At 39.3% G+C, this 18,389-nt stretch overlaps 1 protein-coding gene across 2 annotated transcripts in view; it reads left to right on the forward strand.

The window, feature by feature from the left end:
- ERICH3 (glutamate rich 3) overlaps nucleotides 1–18,389 on the forward strand; it is a 325,653-nt gene that overhangs the window by 217,089 nt on the left and 90,175 nt on the right. Inside the window, exon 12 of one of the 2 annotated variants that reach the window (XM_069232437.1) lies at nucleotides 5,272–5,703. The exons of the other annotated variant lie outside the window; for it this stretch is intronic. Coding sequence (XP_069088538.1) covers nucleotides 5,272–5,703 — 432 coding nt within the window. The remainder of the gene's footprint in view (nucleotides 1–5,271; nucleotides 5,704–18,389) is intronic. 2 annotated transcript variants of the gene reach the window in all.

Genomic DNA, 18,389 nt, shown 5'->3' on the forward strand with positions numbered 1-18,389 from the left:
GGAAAAACATCTGCAAAAGGAACCCTTAGACTAGAGAAACACCCCAAGACCTTGATGGTTCGATCCAACATGGCGGTGCACAGAGCAATGTCTGGTGAGGTAGAGTATATTTACAAGGGGACGCAAATAGGTCGATGAACCTTTTGACTCGCAATTAAGATGATACCACCATAACTCCAGTACTTGCAGATCAATAATCAATAATCAATTGACAATATCAATAATCAACAATATTAATAATCCTTGGAGTCAGTAATTGTCACACACCATGACATTTCAGTCATGAATTACCACACTTTTTAGTAAAAGTTAGAATATTTATTTCCGTATATTAACAATGCTAACGTCATGTAAATTAATCTCAAAATCAAATGATACACATACAGAAACTACACTGGCTGTCCAAATCTGCTGAAGAAACATAATCTAATCAAAGCTTGAACTATTACACATTCTAAGGTTACGGTGCAAATTAATAACAAGAACAATTGCGCAAACGATATCACATGTATCTAGATTCAGCAGAGAAATTCATCAAACATTTTTCCCTATTGGCAGATTTTTATTGGTGAGAATCCTTATCTAACCTCAGATTAGCATCAGCATGTTGGGCTTCATGCAAAACAATTTAGTAACACAAATTTGGAATACATCTAACTATGGCTCTATCAAAACAGTCCAATCGGTACCTGGAAGAAAAAAGCAAATAGGCATAACAAACACATGGGTACAATAATACCTTTCCGAAACTGGATCGGCAAGCTAAGATAGTCTTCGTCACCAGGACATCAGTTCGGTCTGCAAGGATCCTGGATTCAGCATCAAAGTTCAGAAACGCAAAGTCTTTAAGCAACTCGAAAGAATAGAGGTAAACCCTCAAGAAGAATAGAGAGTCATAGCCTTCAAGTTGTGCCTCCTCCCCAGGTCATGGACATTTGGCACCTGATTCACAATGATAAACTTACACTTTTGTGTAAGTTTATGATTGTTTGCTACTCACAAATATATTTTACAAATATCTTTATGGCTGAGGAGTCCCTGCACATAAAATTTTAGGACTGTCCTATTTGTTTTATTGTGCGGAGATTCCTTAGTCGTAAAGATACTACTTATAAAATATCTTTGTGAATCGTAAACTTACACGAATATCTAAGTTTACACTTGTGAATCAGGCCCATAGTTTGATATGAAAGTGGCCTCCTCCTACCAAAACAGAAAACCTAAAACTTAGAACATATACCTGCAGAACTGCTCTGAGAACCAACAGGAGACCAGAACTTACCTACAAGTCGATGCCTCAACCATGCATTGCCAGTGGGATTGACTGTACCTCAGCACCTGCTTCATTCTTCTCCGCAGCAGCAAATCATCTCAGTAATGGTACCCGGCTTTGTGGAGCCCTCTTTGGCTACAGCCTGCAGCCTTGCCCCGCTAGAGTACTTCGAACTACAGAAAAACTTCTACATCCAAAGATAGAAATCTCCACCAGGCTTGATGGTGACCAGCAACCCATTGATGATGCCCACCTCCTCAGCCTGAAAATCCTGTTTCTCTTGCTCTGTACCTTTCCCCCCATCATCGATGGCTTCACCGAGACCCTGTCCAGCGTCCCCATTGATGATGACTCGTCATTGGATACAGCCTGGTACCTTGCCCTGCTGAGACTCTACCTTCTCAAGAACTTGTTCCAACATTTCTTCAAAGTCCAAAGATAACCCAAAACCTGGCTCTATCCATACCTTGTATCTGACACATGCCCTATCGTAGTCACCCTTAACTTTTGAATTTGACCTAGTCTTGCGTGACCAGGTATCCACAGTTGCCTCTTTGTTTTATTTGGCACTAGGTTTCACTAAAAATGTAAAACATTCAGAACCCTGGTTCTACTAATTGGAGTTTGTTCATTTTGGTGTCAATTAATGTATTGAAATGCACTCTATATTTATAATTTGTTTTGTGTTTTCACTTTATTACTGTTTGTATGCGGCATACATACTTTACGCATTGCCTCTGGGTTAAGCCTAATGTTTTTGTTCCAACCTACTTGAGGGTTAAGCACAGCTTAATTTAGTGACCTTCTGTGGTTAACCCTGACAATGATTGTGGTTGTTGCTTGAGTAGGGGTTCTACCCCTCTCAACGAATAACGCAACTCATAAAAACATTTTTTGCCTTTGCATGTAGTCCGATCACAGAATCCGGATGTTTGAGACCACAGAAAGGCTTTTTCTAAAGTTATCAAACCCAAGCTGTGATTCAGCAACATGTTACAGAATTGCAGTTTGGGTTTGACCTGGGCCTTAAAACAACTTGGTTTCTAAGGTTGAATTGTGATTGTAACAGAGACAATTGAATTTAGCTGATCATGTGCCCCGTAACATGAACTTCATTTGTAAGACAACCACAAAGGCTAAGACTTTTACCTTGGCACAAAGAAGCACCATTGAAATGTAGGGGCAGCACAACAAAAATGACTAATTACTGTACCAAATTGAATCACACTGTGAATTACATGAAATAGGTGGTGATTGAAAAGGTATGGCACCCATCCTTTGAAGATATTTCTAGAATTTCTTTGAGGAAGGAACAATGATGTGTTTTTCAACTACATCCCACATTGTTGGTCTGAATGGCGTTACCCAGTGGCATCAGATCCAATCAGATGCAAATTTATAATTATGGGGTAAAGTCCAAGGGTTTCATGTTATGTTAGTGGGTCACAAGAAGGATGCTTACTAACTAAGAAATAATCTGCTCCAAGACCAGAACTGTATGATTGTACTCCCTTAAGTATATGCAGTCATCACATTCTGACAGGAGAATACCTTTATTTGTAATCAACATGACTTAAATTCTTTAAATGCCAAGATCAAAGTAATTCACATAATTCTCCCTCTATTAAAGTATGGTTCCAATATAGCTTCTGCATTTGCATGCACTGACACAAGATGTGATTAGTGCCTTAGTGGATCACAGGAATGTCAAACATTTGTAGATTTAGGCTTCATCCATTCCAAGATGGGGGCAAGCAATAGTACCCCTGTAGGTAAAATAAAAACGGTCATGAAATTTACTCAACAAAATAGCTGTGAGTAGGAGTATTAGAGTGACTTGGATTGTCTTTTGAACACCACGATTAATATAACCATCTTTACAGTAAAACACTAACCTAAAATGGCAACCACCTTTTTACACACCCACTCATGACCTGACGGATGCCGCAGTGCACTCCAATGCTGGACCTCCCGGCAAAGCTATTTAAGACATGTGAGTGCTGCTCATCTCCAACAAAGCAATTGAGGTCAGTGACATTGGTAGGATTGGTCTTCTCCTGTCATAACTGAAAGAGACAGTCTGGAGGCAGGCACATGGCTGCCCCTATCTGTACCCAGTGTATGGGGAAATCAAAGGAAGGGCTCAATGATCATACAGCTCACAAATAGATAGCCTGGTGCGGGATTTTCACTTTGTTTTTTGGTCTTCTCTTGATATGTACGTGCAAGAATAATGGCACTCGGAGACCAAACCTGCAAATAGTGTGTGGGCTGACAAGAGCGTTCTCATATATTGCAGGAATGTGTTTCTTTAATTGATGGACATTCTTCACAGTTACAAATGACAGACAGTAGGCTTCTGCTGACACTTTTGAATCCTTCCTGACGTTCATCATATGACTCCAGAAGACAAGGGTGGTTCCAAGGCTCAGATAAATAGAGCATCACTGTAGTTGGGACACTGTACACTCACTATTTGACACCATTTCAGTGGGGTCGTCATGGTATACCTAGGAAAACCCCTTGTCCTGATGAAATGGCCATGAGCATGCCAATGATGATGCATAGAAGGATTGTAATGCAACATTAAGTTTTCTATAGTTGCCAGAGGGTGACAAGGCTTAAACAGGTTTTAAATCCTCCTTAGTCAGGTTTATATGTCCAAATGTTCTACGCAGAACCAAGTGGTTCTAATGGTAATTCACCAGTAATTCACCAGGTGCGGACTTTGTAAACATTCTCTCCTCTCAAGAAGTCCACACTGAGTGTGAGCCCGCCCCGTAAAAAAGCTGGCTCTTAGCGGGGTTAAGATCGGGCATGATGGTAAAGCATGCCACCTAGAGAGTGTGACAGCCCATCACCCTAGACAAGCAAATTCAGGAGGTGTTCTACAGCTATTTGTGTAGGCAACTAGTCCAACTGTTAACCTGCTCAGTCTGCCCCTCTCTTGTTTGTTGAAGTGGAGAGTTTGCTTCTGCATAACAAGGCATGTGGTAGAGACCAATGCCTCCATGGTTTCATGGTTTTACTGACTGTCCAGTGCACTGGAAAACAATTTTCTGGTCTGCACCCATATATCAACACATTTGTGATTGACATTTTCTTTGCATGTCTACTGGGCGATGACTAAGACATTAGTTTCTTTCAATGTAATCTTCATTGGCTAACGTACATTGCAAATCAATTTAAATCTTAAAATTTTCACTTCCCTGCATGGCTTTAAATTTTGTTCTTCATCATCTTGATCGTCTATTCTTTGGACTGATTTTTTTTAAATACTAGAGGATCTCTATCAGTGCTTGATATGGCAGTATATATAGAGAGTCTGAGCATTCTCCATTGTGACCCCCCAGTTATTTGGAATACTATGCTGCCAATTACTTGCAATGACAAAAAGTGCTTTTGCTTCATCATTAACCCACCAGATTGCACTGGACCTTTGAATGAAACAATTTACCCATTAATGCTGTTTTAAAACATTAATGTACTGTTATTTTATTGTGTGGCTCCAGTTTCAGGTAATGTGTATTCTTGCTTCTATTTATTTGAAAACAATTCCCCATAAAATGAACTGATTGTGATGCTATTTAGATGGGCTTTTATAAAGTCAATAATGTTTGTTTATACAAGTGCATCAATATTTAAAATACAAAAGACGTCTCTCGCAAGTTATTTATTACAACTAATATATATTTTAAAAGCATATTTTTTCTTTGAATATTCAGGGCTGGCAGTATTTCTAGAATGTTCTAATATATATTGTGTCACATAGGAAATACACTTTTCTGATGCACAAATAAACCCAAATATGGTTTACCCCCTCTTCCACATTCACAGTTCTCTCATCCCCTTTTGTCTCTCCCTAAGGGCATCATTCTCCATTTCATTTACCTCTCTTTACCTTGGGATATTAACCCTCTGATGTTCAAAGTCAGAAGCTCTAATGTATTGAGTAGATAGAAGTCTTTCTATAACAGTACTACTTTTACTATTTGTAGATAGGAGAAAAGAATCGTTGATATCCTCCACCAGTACTCTGTATAACAGCACCAGCAGAGATGATTCAGATGTAGAAGAAAGAATTAAAGGCAGTGGACATGAAGGTGCCAAAAGGACTTCTTCAAGATTAAATAATGATGCAGAAACAGAAGAACAGATTCAGACCGAGGATTCAGCAGATGAAAGCTCAACAAGAAGTGAAGCAGGGGCAATAGGTGATGAAAAGGAAGTCATTGAAGGTGCAGAGGATTCAAGTAAGAAGGATGAGATTCTAGATGAAGAAGGACCATCAGGTGATGCTAACCAGAGCAGTGACCGTGTTGGATCTAGGATTGAACATGATGTGAAAGAGGAGGTAATGGTCCCTAGCGGGAAGCCACATGAAGCAAATAGTGTAAGCATGGAGTACTCAGAGGTTGAAGATGAAGGTGGTGAGTACAGCATCTAAGGAAATCTTGTGACTTATGCATGGACGTTCTTGTTTCATGTTTTGGAATGGTGTTTATTACTGTTTTACTCTATTTTGTTAGAGCATGGTGTATGTGAACATGAAGTAATTATGCAAATATTCAAAAAGATTAATCCATGTTCATGCTAGTGCGCCAAATGCCAACAGGTAAATTACTTGCCATTCACATTATATTTTCTGTCACTCAACAACACCTGGCACATCTTCATTGTAAGACTTTGGCTTTCTTGTTTATTCTCAATCATTGGTCACAATTAGTCACTTGTTTCTATAAAGCACTACATTTTGAAAGTGCTGATTATATAAATTACATTTTTTATGTTTATTGAAAACTCATTGCAAAAGATACTTGGGTGCTGTAGATGTCGAGGCTAAGTCATTAGCTCAATCCCTGGTCAAAGCAATGTCGGCCTCTAGTACATTTCCCACTTGGCTTCTCAAAGGTGCGATATATGTAATTGATTAGCAGTTTGTAACTCTTCATAGTCCTAATGAGGTGACAAAGCATTTTCCTTCAGGCGAATGAAGAAGAAGTTAACTGAATATGCATTTACAACATACTTACTATGTTGTCGTTCCTTACACGGGTCAGTAAATACAGGAGTCATGTCACTAACTGTATCAATCTAGAATATCTAGATGGAGAGGCATGGGCATTTTCCTACTTGAAAAATACGTTTATAGTTCCAAGCCAAACGAAAGTAAGTGGACCTTTGGTGTCTACCAACATACCTCAAAACTTAGTGCCAAGATTATTTTACTTTCAGATAGTCTTTAATATGAAAGTTTCAAATTTGAAGATTATGGTGTATAACCACATCAGAGCTCATGAGAACGTCAGCCTACAGCCTTTCAAAAAATATACCGCTATTATAGTCTGTTTGTTACTATTTATCAGTGCATTCTGAATGCATTCTAGCATATGGCATGTCATTAGTTTTTCAACTGTTTATTGGGCATCCTGCATTTCTCTTAATGTCTGTAGAACTACAGTCCCTATCACCAGTGAAACATTAAAATACTTACTTTTAGCTCTCCTCGGACTACAGGAAAAACTGTGTGAAAATCGATCATTGTGAAAGTTTGTTAGGTATTGCGTACTGCGAAGGAAGGGAGAGGAACAGAACTCTCTTACTTGAGCTCTTTTAGCCTAAAATATTTTAAAGATGAGAGATTTTATTGTTGGAAATGCAGCCATCTTGTCAAACTTCTGAAGTCATTTTGTGGAAGGCAGTGTCTGTTTTGAGAGAATCATGACGAAGAACTGGATGGCAATTGTATTGGACTAATAAAACTCCTATACACATACTTAATATTGTAGATGCCATTTGATCAGGTCAGTTGCTGGTTCGATTCCAATTATTTTGGGTACTTCACCTGTGGTAGCTGTTTTACAGGATCTGCCTCCACTAATGCTCCTAACAAGATAACTGCTGGACTAGAATTAGGAGCTACTTGATCCCTCACAAACCTACATTTCTTCATGCTTCTTTGTGTTATTGCTATCGCACTATTGCCTCATTAACAATAACAAAGAAGTCTCTCTTATTGCCCAATCACTGAACACAGGTTACTTTTATAGACTTGCTGAGTATGCTGTTGATGAATCTAAAAATGCCTTTCAAACTTTTTTGGTGGACTATAATCTATTAATTCTCTTTAATCAACCGTTGTTTTTGGCCTTTCATCTACAGGTTTAAACTGTACATTCCAAGACACGATTGTCTTAAAGAAGGGTCACAAGCCTGCATATTGGTAAAAGTATCCATTGCAATGCAAATAGGAACTTTTACAAGAGTAAAAGCCAAAATCACGTGATGAAGCACAGCAAATCACCAAACCTTATTATCTCTAAGTGGTTCTTTTAGAGCCAAAAGACAGATAGTAAACAGAAAGAGGGCGATCTACCATTCTCCAACTGACAAGCTTCATCCATTGCTTGAATTTCTTTACTGATATTACGTGCATGCCAGGCTAAATCTGTGGTCTGCGTCTTCCTTATAGTCCCTTCAACTGCCCATGGCTAACTAAGCTAAAATGTAAACTGGAAAAACAGTCCTCAGTGATGATCACTCAGCTGTCCTAAGGTCCAGAGTTCATCCCACTTCTTCTCACCATCTCAGGGAAAACTAGAGTTGGAAATCTAGAGGCAGATATGGAATGTGCATATCACCTATGAGAGTGAAAGAGGTGTGAAGAATCCAACACACTATACTATGTCATGGCATTTTGGAAACCGGAAACAGCCTTATTCACTCAGTTTGTACCACTCAAAGCCTTTACTGTGTATCCTTTCTACACATGCCTTTACTACACAGATGCCTTTACTACACATGCCTTTAAAATGCAAGGTAAGTATACTTAAGATTAGTGTAATTATTGAGGTTGTCCTTCGGTAAGCCAGAGCACTGCGATATGTCGAACCTCCTCTCTTGCCTAAATGGGTCTTGACTTCAACAACAACTTTGTATGTAATTCATACAGAAGTAAAAAGGCACAGTTCTGATGACATAGCCAAGCCAGCCTATCTGTGAATTTTGTACTATACAGAAACCCTGGAACAAAGCATAGGCTGAAAATAGTTGATCAGCCATTATTTTGCCTTCCTCCTGGCAAAGAGTAACTTAAATGTCCCTTTGTATAGTGAATCAAATTGGATCTTGATGTCTGGTAAAGAGGTTGTTTCCAAAGGATTACTTTTGCAGCAGCAAAAAACGCTTGTTTCAAAGAAATCAGTACACTGAGCCCATTGAAGTAAAGCACATGGAATGAAAGATCCAAAATATTGGTGAAGTTCTGATGCATTCTCCGAAGTCCATTGGAAATCAAATATATAAATTAGGAAGTGGGTGAAAAATATGCAGCACTCCTAGAAGAGTGAAACCAATGTACAGAATTCAACACAACATGCAGCAGCATTGCAGTGTTTTCTTTAGAACAAATCTGGCCCTCCTTTATATTATTTTTGGCCAATGCTGAATCATAAACCGTGGCCAAAAACGTAACTGACCAATCAACTTCTAGTTATTTTGATTTGCTATCTTAACTAGAATTCATTTATTGACCCTATCAGAGTGCACTCAGCACATTATAAAACACAAGGTAGTTCATAGGTCTGTCAAGTTGGACAAGCATTAAGTAAAGAAATGCATGGAATACTGAACTTATGGTGAAAGTTTCTTCAGCAGTATACCTTTAAATTTTTAATACACTTGCTCTATTTCTTGACATTCTGGAGAACCTTCTGAGTTCAGGCATAATCCTTTCACTTCACTTTCTTTGAAAGACAAATTTTCCATTACAAAATGTGTGCATGCAAGTCTGTCATGTATCCGCATTCGTATATATCCTTTTGTAAGAGGCAATGTAGATCAAAATACCTCTTTATTTCCACATTTTCAGGATACGCTGTTACCAGACACAATATTCTAAGTTTGTAGTTTGATCTGTTTTCTCAGGTCACCATTCACATCCTGTGGCATCCCAGTCTCTATCTGTCTGTCTTCTTTTCTTTACTTCATTGTAGTAGTCTGCAAGTTTAAAGTATTGTGGAATAGATCTTTAACATTGTATCCTTTTGAATAGCCTTAGTTGAGTCTCCCAAAGAAGGGTCTTCTGCTTCCTTAGCACTTATAATAAGTCTCTTTTCCTTCCACTGTTGCTTTATATGATGGGATTATTTGGCTGTGATGGTGTGGTGGTATTGTATGACTTTGATATCAACTTCTAATGATTGCATTTTATGATTTGACAGATTAGTCTTTAAGTCTCTACTAGCAATTTTGTTTGCAAAGTATTCATTGATTGGCTCAAGTACCTATGAATCAAAATTGCCCTTCAGGAATGAACACTAGTCCAGTGATGATCCATCCTTATTCTTCAGCTCTAGACCTGCCTTGCTAATTTCAGATCCTGTGTTTGTACTGTTTCGCACTGCGAGGATGGTTTGTGAATTCTTGTGTATAATACCACACCTCAAGCAACCAATGCATGTGGTACCCATCTAACGTCCAGAAAAGACACTGCTGGAGACCCTATTCTACACAGCAGAGATCCATGCTTCCAACACTTTCTCTGAAATCCAGGAAATTCCCTAGATCATGTAGTTATGAACCCCCATTTACCTTACAGCTAGACATCCACTAGCCTGAATCAAATACTTCTATTGAATGCAATCTGATTCAGATTATTTCAGGATCGTGCCTTCTAATTGGAAACATGCTCCTGAGCCCCCCAATCACATGGTTGATATGTCAAATGTGCCAGGATATGGAGGAAAATGCAAAACAGAGAACACCTCACCTAATACACTCCATTACTTGCAACCAAATATTTCATAGTTGTTACATGGCCTGCTACGCAAATGTCTTTTAATGTGACAGTCAGGTATTATCAGGCTTGCATTAGTGCACCTTCTCATGTGCACAGAGCTTCATTTATTGTTCATGCTGATGTTCGTTTCTCCATGTTAAGGTGGTTCCATCCTTCTTTCTTAGGTACATGTCAAGAATGTCAACTTTTTCAACTTAATTCTTTGTATTGCTTTGCACTAACAGCGGGTCACACAGCCTCACTCTTAGCCCTTTTTTATTTCCTTTTAACAGCAAACTCGTTTAGATTTTAAGGAGGTGCCTGGCACCTTGGTGGTGAGGGCGCCATATTCAAAAGGTTGGTTTCCTTTTACATTTCATTTCATGGGTTGACTTTCTCACTGTTACTTTTGCGGTTTGATTTGATTTACCAGTATTTTCATGCAATAGGGTAGCCTGTATGCATGGTTAGGGGTTGCTGGACCTCTGTCAACTTTATTTTATCCACCTGATTACTGGTGGCTCGTTCCAGTACTGCCTAGCACTCAGTACTGCCTCTGAAATACAACCCCCCCCATATGGCGGACTATTTCAGCAAGCTAACAGAATGTCGGTGCCTAAGGCAAGCCTGTCTGCACCCAGATCACACCAAGTGCCAGAACCCCTGCCAGTTTAGACCCAGACTCTGTTACACTTGGAAGGCACTTATAGTTTTTCATACTATAGGTAAGAACGTACACTGTAGACCTTTTGGTTTAACTACCTGCTGTACCCTCTCCAGTTTCTCATGTCAGAACTGTGATTTTCATACAGACAAGGCGAATACAGACAGACTGGTACACCATTGAGTGGTTCATTGCACTGTGCTTACCCTGACCATCACAATTAAAAAAATTATGCTGTGCCCTGGTCAGTTCGAGATCCTTTATCAAACACAAATACTAAATCTTTGACTTCATGGAAACATGTGCCTTAATTATCATGTTTATTTCAGAAACCTAGACAGACCAGTCTTCATGCCTGGATATAATCTCCGCTACACCACTAGGATACTTGACACATATAGTGGACAGAAGAGACAAAAGAGGTGGCAGACTAGCTATCATCTATTGGTCCCAAATGAAGACTATTTTTCAAACTGTTCAGCTCGAATATTGTGAAGCGCTCTCTATCGCCACTGAGTTGTCTAAATCTCAGTCCTTTAATGAGTTACTTGTGTATCACCCACATGGTCCCTGACATATCTTTCTCCATGATTTAAGCACTATCTTGGACTCTACTACAACAGCAAAGCACTTCATCTTACTGGGAGATTTCAATTTTTATCTAAAAGATTTCATGGATAAAGGCACAAAAGTATTACTTGATATGATGGTTAGTCTTGGTCTCTCCCAGATTGCAGAAGGCCCTACTCATTCCACAGGGCACTGTTTTGATGGCATTTTTATAAATATCCTTTCTTTGACAGATATCTGCACTCTGCCACTTACATGGTCTGATCACTATGCACTGAGGTTTTATTTAACCCAACCTCAACTCCACCACCTAGGTAAGATGCCACCTAAGTAACACTATTCTCCTCCTTGGTACAAGATTCAGTCAGACCAATCTAATTAGCTACTGTCCCGATGTGTGCCCCTGATTACAGAGGATATTAACGCTTCTGTAGACATTTATTCATCATTGCTGACATCAGCAGCCAACTCTCTGGCCCCTACAAAGGCGCCCCACATTAAGAGACATAGGGCCTGATTACAACTTTGGAGGAGGTGTTAATCCGTCCCAAAAGTTACGGGAAAGTGACGGATATACCACCAGCCGTATTACGAGTCCATTATATCCTATGGGACTCGTAATACGGCTGGTGGTATATCCGTCACATTTGGGACGGATTAACACCTCCTCCAAAGTTGTAATCAGGCCCATAATCCTATGGCCCCTTGGTTTAACCAGGATCTTAGAATTCAAAAACAAAAATGCAGATGACAGGAACATAAATGGAGTAAGGATCATTTGGTGTCAGAAAAGAACAAATATAAACAAGATCTAGTTGACTATAAAGCATTGATAATAAGGGAAAACTCCAGATATTTTACACAAAAAAATTGATGCTGCAAAGAATTCTGAAAAAGAATTCTTTCAAACTGTAAAGAAACTGAACTCTTATAACAGCAGAAAGTCAATCATTTTGCAGCGCTCTTGTGTGCTTCTTTCAAAATAAAGTAAAAGAAGTCTTTGACATGTTCTCCACCATCGAGGGTTAATCCATGGAGGAATTTGCTTTTAATTCTGCTCTCACAACGTCTGAAATTTTTCTCAAATTCGCTGACCTGACCTAAGAGCAGGTCACATTTCTTATTAAATCTGCTAAGTCTGGTTCCCCACATGTCCCCTGTCCACCTTCAGTGGCCAAACAGACACCTGAAATCATCACTTCAAATCTCACATCCATTTCCGCCATTTGTTTGCTACTGGATATTTTCATATTCAGTGGAAGATAGCCTTGGTGTTGCCCCTCATAAAAAAAACCCTCTCTTAGCCCCTCTGACCCGAACAGTAATAGGCCCATTTCCCTCCTGCCTCTGCCAGTAAAGATTGTGGAGAAGATTATGAAATCTCAGCTAGCCACCTTTATACAGGACAATAATCTTCTGGACCCTACGCAGTATGGGTTCAGAAGTGGCACATCACTGAGACAGCTTTGATCAAGGCCACAGAGGAGATCAAATACTTTGGAACAGGGAGCTAAAGGTGCCATCATCCTGCTCGACCTATCAGCAGCTTTTGATATGGTCAATCATGAGCTGCTAATAGGCTGACTACACAACATCTGAATTAGACGAGCAGCCCTTGCCCTCCTAAAATCTTTTCTGTCTGATAGAAAACAATCCATATCTTTAGATTAATGCACCTCTGATCCCTTCTCTTTTCCTTGTGGAGTTCGGCAAGGCTCTTCGTTGAGCCTGACACTGTTCAACATTTGTGTCTAATATGCTGAAATTGATCAGACAGTTTGGATTTTCACTTACATCATACGTCGGTGACACAAATGGTTGTCTCTTTGACAGAAAATGAGCTTGACATAGACTTGAGATTTCATGACTGCATGCGGGCAGTTACGACTAGATGGGCAATAACTGCTTGAAGTTAAATTCAAGTAAGACAAAGGTAATTTCTTTTTGGGAATCCAGCATCTTTTTGGTCCCATTTGTGGTGGCCACAGGAGTTAGGAACCCTTCCGACCCCATTCAGGAAAGCCTGTAACTTTCGAGTGATCATTGATGATAAACTTACACACAGTGGTCATGTGAACTTGGTTACTTTGTCTACCTTTTACACCTTTAGGACAATCAAAATGATCTTACCTTTCCTCCCTCCCAATCTGCAGAAAACAGTTGTTACCTCCATGTTTCTTTCCAAACTAGATTATTGTAATGGTCTATATATTAAAATGTAACAACATCTGAACAAACTACAGATTCTGCAGAATGCACAGCACTGCTCTTACTAGGTATTCCCAAATTCCAATCCGCCTTCATGGCACTAAAACAGTTGCAGTGGTTGCCGATAAGGCAGATAATTGTATTTACGACCTTTTGCACTCCCTGTAAAGCTCTTGATGGAACGATACCTTATTACCTAAAGAACAAATTTAAATGGTACAGGCCAGCAAGACTATTGCGGTCATCCACAGCCAGTAACACAGCAGTCCCTAAAGTCAGAGTTGGCTCATGGGGAGGAAGAAGTTTTGTGATCAGCGCATCACTAACCTGGAATACCTTGCCACTCCACTTAAAAACTATGAATAATCTGCTTGCCTTTAGGAAAGCTTTAAAAACTTGGTTATTCAGTTCACTGTGAACTTCGATATAGGGCATTTTCCATTTCAGTTCTCTTAATAGGCCACTCTCTTTGAGCTTTGGGTCTCAGGTTTCCTATTGAGCTAGCGCCAAGAAACCTCGGGATAATTGTGTGCTCTAGAAACAAATTTAACACAACACTAGTATGCATGCACTTTCAGTTTCAGCTAACTTCTCTGGTATTCTTTTCTTATTTGTACTTTGTCATTACCATATTATTTTCACAGATGTAGCACAACACATAACTTGTGTAGAAGGACTTCTGTGCACTGTGACAGTAATTTTCCCTTTGTTTCATAATTTTATAGTCATATTTACAAGCAGCACTACTCCTGCAATTCTAATCTGGTGCGGTTTTGATAATAATGCACAGATCGTGTTTGTTGTTGTGATAACATGTCTCAAGTTACTGTCCTTTACATTTAATGTGAGAATGGAACAACAGGTGGACCATCTTGTGTAGCTGTTGAGTTATACCCTCCTTGGCAACTCAATAAAACACAGATACCTTCTTACACGTCTGCATGAGATTATTTAAATTTGTGGCTTCTGAAAGTCATTTATTGCTCTTTTATTTGAGTCTGCCCATTTGTGAGGGAAAGAACTACTGCAGTGGCTTCCTCTAACTATTTGGTGTGGCCATGGACACATGCCTTTAGGGCTGTATCAAATTCGTAATTTAAGTATAAAACAGGTGTTAGCCTTAGTGCTAAGGTAGAAATGCAAAATGCTGCCACACAAGCCATACGTTGTCACCCACTTACAGTAAATTTAAAAAATACATTTTGCGCACATTTCTATGATGTGGCAAATAGTTACTTGTCGCTTGAGACGTTTATAAAACATTGTTCAGATATTACAATTACTCTATTTTATTTGCCCATTTTCGTAGTGGAAGAAAACAATGTATAATTACAAACATACCCCATATATTCTTACATACCTTTTTTGGCAGGTCGTCGATTTGCCTTTTTAGCTAGACATAGTCATCCAGCACCATCACTTGTGAATTGAGATACCTTGTGAGCTTACTTCCGAACTCTGTTAAATTGGACTGTGTGTTCATTATGAGTTCATAGTGTTTCAATGGACGCTGTTTGGTCTAAAAATTTAAACGATGAAGAGTATTTCATAGTGTGCCAAAAAGGTTTCTTCTCCATCACTTGCACAAAAGTGTATATTCAATATTGAGTTATTTCCTAAATTACACTGGCCCTTATCCAGTATAACTCTGTGGGCACCAAGAAAGTGAAGATGTGAATTAAATCCCTGCGGGTTTGGTTGATTTGTTGTGCTTATTATATTTTTGATACTGTGTCACATGGGGAAGAGTGCTTCACCTGTAAGACATCACCATAGCTATGTACTGTCATAACAAACAAAGTGTGCTTTGTTTACAAGCTGAGCCAGATCCGTCCTGTGTCTGCTCTTCCCATGGGTGCTTTACTTTGTTATTTGACTTAGTGAGTCGTGGTAAATATTAGCTAGATTATTATTAGAAGCAAATGAAAAATCCCCAATAGGAAGCTCGGCCCTGGTGACTTTTTCCGTGCGCCTTTTATAGATACCTGGTGTAGTTGCTACAGTTTGGAGATAAATAATATTGATGAGAGAAAATATTTTGATTGGCTGATTACAGTCTCTGCATTTTCTTTCTAATTGCTTTTCGCGTTGGACAAGACAAAACTTCAGGTCTGTATCTGACTTTGTAAAGCTTGCAAAGTGCAGTAAATCTAAGAATGATATCAAAGACTGACTTTCACGACAGCATCCTGGTAGAGCACATTAAGAGATAATTGTGAAACTCATTTATTTGAGGTAAGTCACACCAGATAGTCCTGTATCATAACATTATAGCAAATGCTCGTAGGAGTGAACTGTATGATAGCTTGCTTTTATTGCTTAGCCTGCTCCAGAGCGTTCAGGAGATGTTATACACTAAACCTCTACCTAAACCTTTAGCTACCATGATCCCCATCATTCCTGTGATTCATTTTCCTGTGGTTCACATTTTCAGTGCCTCTACTTAGCATCTGATGCTGAACCAACAAGTATTCACTGCTAAAGTTTGTTTGATAACCGGATGCCGCTCACATTTGGTGCACACACCCCTGAGGATTTTTATAAGCTTGTTATAACATGTGCCTCTGATTCCAGTTATATGGCCTGTATGAGAAGTTGGGTTGTTGGTTGTGGGTGGTGAATCCCTACTCAAACAACCACATTCTTGTCAGACTAAAGTGCAAAAAGTCACTAAATTAACCTATGCTTAACCCTCTGGTAGCTTGACATAAATGTAGTCAGGCTTCATTTAGAGGCAATGGGTAAAGCATTTATGCAACACTTAGTAGTAAAGTGAAAACGCAACACAAAAAAAATCCCACACCACTTTGGAAAAATAGATTACATTTTAAATAACTCCAGTCAGTAGAACTGGTGATATGCAGTTTTAAAGGTTTAGGTAACCAACTGTGCTTATCTGGTCACACGGACCAGGACAAAGTCACGAGTTAAGGTTGATAGTGATGGAGCTCATGCCAGATACAGGGATCAGAGTAGGCCCGCTGAGAATTGTACCTTATGTTCTTCATGTGGGGGCATTGTGCCACGTAGCGTCGGTTCTGATGAGCGATATAGGTTCCTGCGTCGATTTGCATCATGCTGCATCAGTTCTAATGGTTAGCTATGAGGGTTGCGATGCGAGGTCTGTGTCAAGTTTTGTTGTGCTGCATCAGTTCTGGGATCTGCAATGTGAGGTCTGCATTGAGTTGCATTGCTCTGCGCCGGTTCTGATGAGTGGCTGCTTCTGGTTGCGTCACACACTGTCGGGTCAGATGATGACAACTGCTGGGCTGCCAGAGCACCTTTATCCCTACTTCCTAGGGTCCAGGATTGGGAAGGCACTACTTTGGAGGGGGAGGGGTTAGGGCTTAAATTTAAGGAGTCAGAAAAGCTCTAATGACTCCTGTGATGGTATTAGTACATAGGAAAAACATTTTAACAACTGGACATTCTGAATTACAGCGTTTGCAACTGTTATAATGCTCAGTACATCTGGTCCTAAAATCTTATCTGAAACAGTGCCTGCTACGGGGAGTTTAATTTGTTTCTGCAAAATCTTGTACGCTGGATAGGCAATGAGTTGTTTGCCAGTTGTCTGCTGAAAAATACATTTCAGTTGTTTAGAATAGGTTTAACTCTGTATTTTTATGGATATCCTATTGCTGAGTAATTTGATTAAAAGAAATAGTGTCTGTTTAGTAATGTAATGGGATGAAATGAACTACGCTCTTCTTTGTCCTTATTGGGCTTAAGAAGGTAATCACATTTTCCAATCAGAACAAGTGGGATGAAGATATGGCCTTCTAAATATATCGATCTTGAGCAACTAGTCATCCGCATATAGTTTGAAAATTACAGTTACACGTGTCTTCTTGCCTGGAGTTTTACCTTCCAAACATATTGAAAAATTATTCTCCAATTTCCTATCTTCCCAAACTCTGTACACAATATGAATGAATGAATGAATGAACAAGTTTTATAATGCGTGTGATTACCTGAAGGTGTCTTGGCACTGAAAACTGATACATGAATGAAAGAAACCGCAGGGCAGCAGAACTTACAAGGGGGAAAGAAAAAACATGATTTCAGCTGTTTTCAAAATGTAACAAGTTTGGATTGATTTCTAAGATGAAATGAGGACTTATTCCACAGCTGAAAGGTGGTGTAAACAAAGATGGGCCCTTTCCAGGAAACTTTATTTATCGTTGGGACTTGCACATAAAGAGATGCAGATGATCTAAATTTTCTGGCTGATTGGTGCCATCTGAATTTGCCAGCCAAGCCATTGAGTTTAGTACTGTATAAGCCTTGTGAGCTAAGCAAAGTGGCTTAAAGGCTATGCACTTCATAATTGCGAGCCAATGCAACTCCTTTAGGACATGATTCACTAAACTGTATTTAGGGGCTTTCTTTAAAATACAGGCAGTTGCATTTTGCAGTTTCTGGATTTTTTTTTTTTTTTTTTTTTTTTAGAACTGCTTGTCGAGTGCCCATGTAAAGGGCATTCTAGTAGTCAACTCTGGAAAACACCAGAGCAGGAACTACAGTTTTTTTTAAGCTGAAAAGTTAGGAAAGGCAGTATGTTTTTTTTAAAGACCTAAGTAGTAAGAAGCAGGATGACGTAGTTTTGTTGACTTTGTCAGAGGAGGATAAGGCAGAATAAAAATTTAACCAGGTTTCTCACCTTGGAGACCGGCTCTGGGGTAGAACCAAGAACTTGAGGCCACCAGGAATGTCCCAAGAAGGTGGTTTCCTTTCCAAAAATAAGGCCTTCCATTTTGTCTGAATTAAATTTCAGACAATTGATAGTCATCCAAAGGACAACTTAGCTCATAGGAGTAGTAAAGCTGACAGCAACTTCTTCCTCCTTACCTGGAATCGATAACACAATATGCTGTGACGACAAAGCCATATGA

The sequence above is a fragment of the Pleurodeles waltl genome, chromosome 4_2 (assembly GCF_031143425.1).
Source record: "Pleurodeles waltl isolate 20211129_DDA chromosome 4_2, aPleWal1.hap1.20221129, whole genome shotgun sequence".
NCBI lineage: Eukaryota > Metazoa > Chordata > Amphibia > Caudata > Salamandridae > Pleurodeles > Pleurodeles waltl.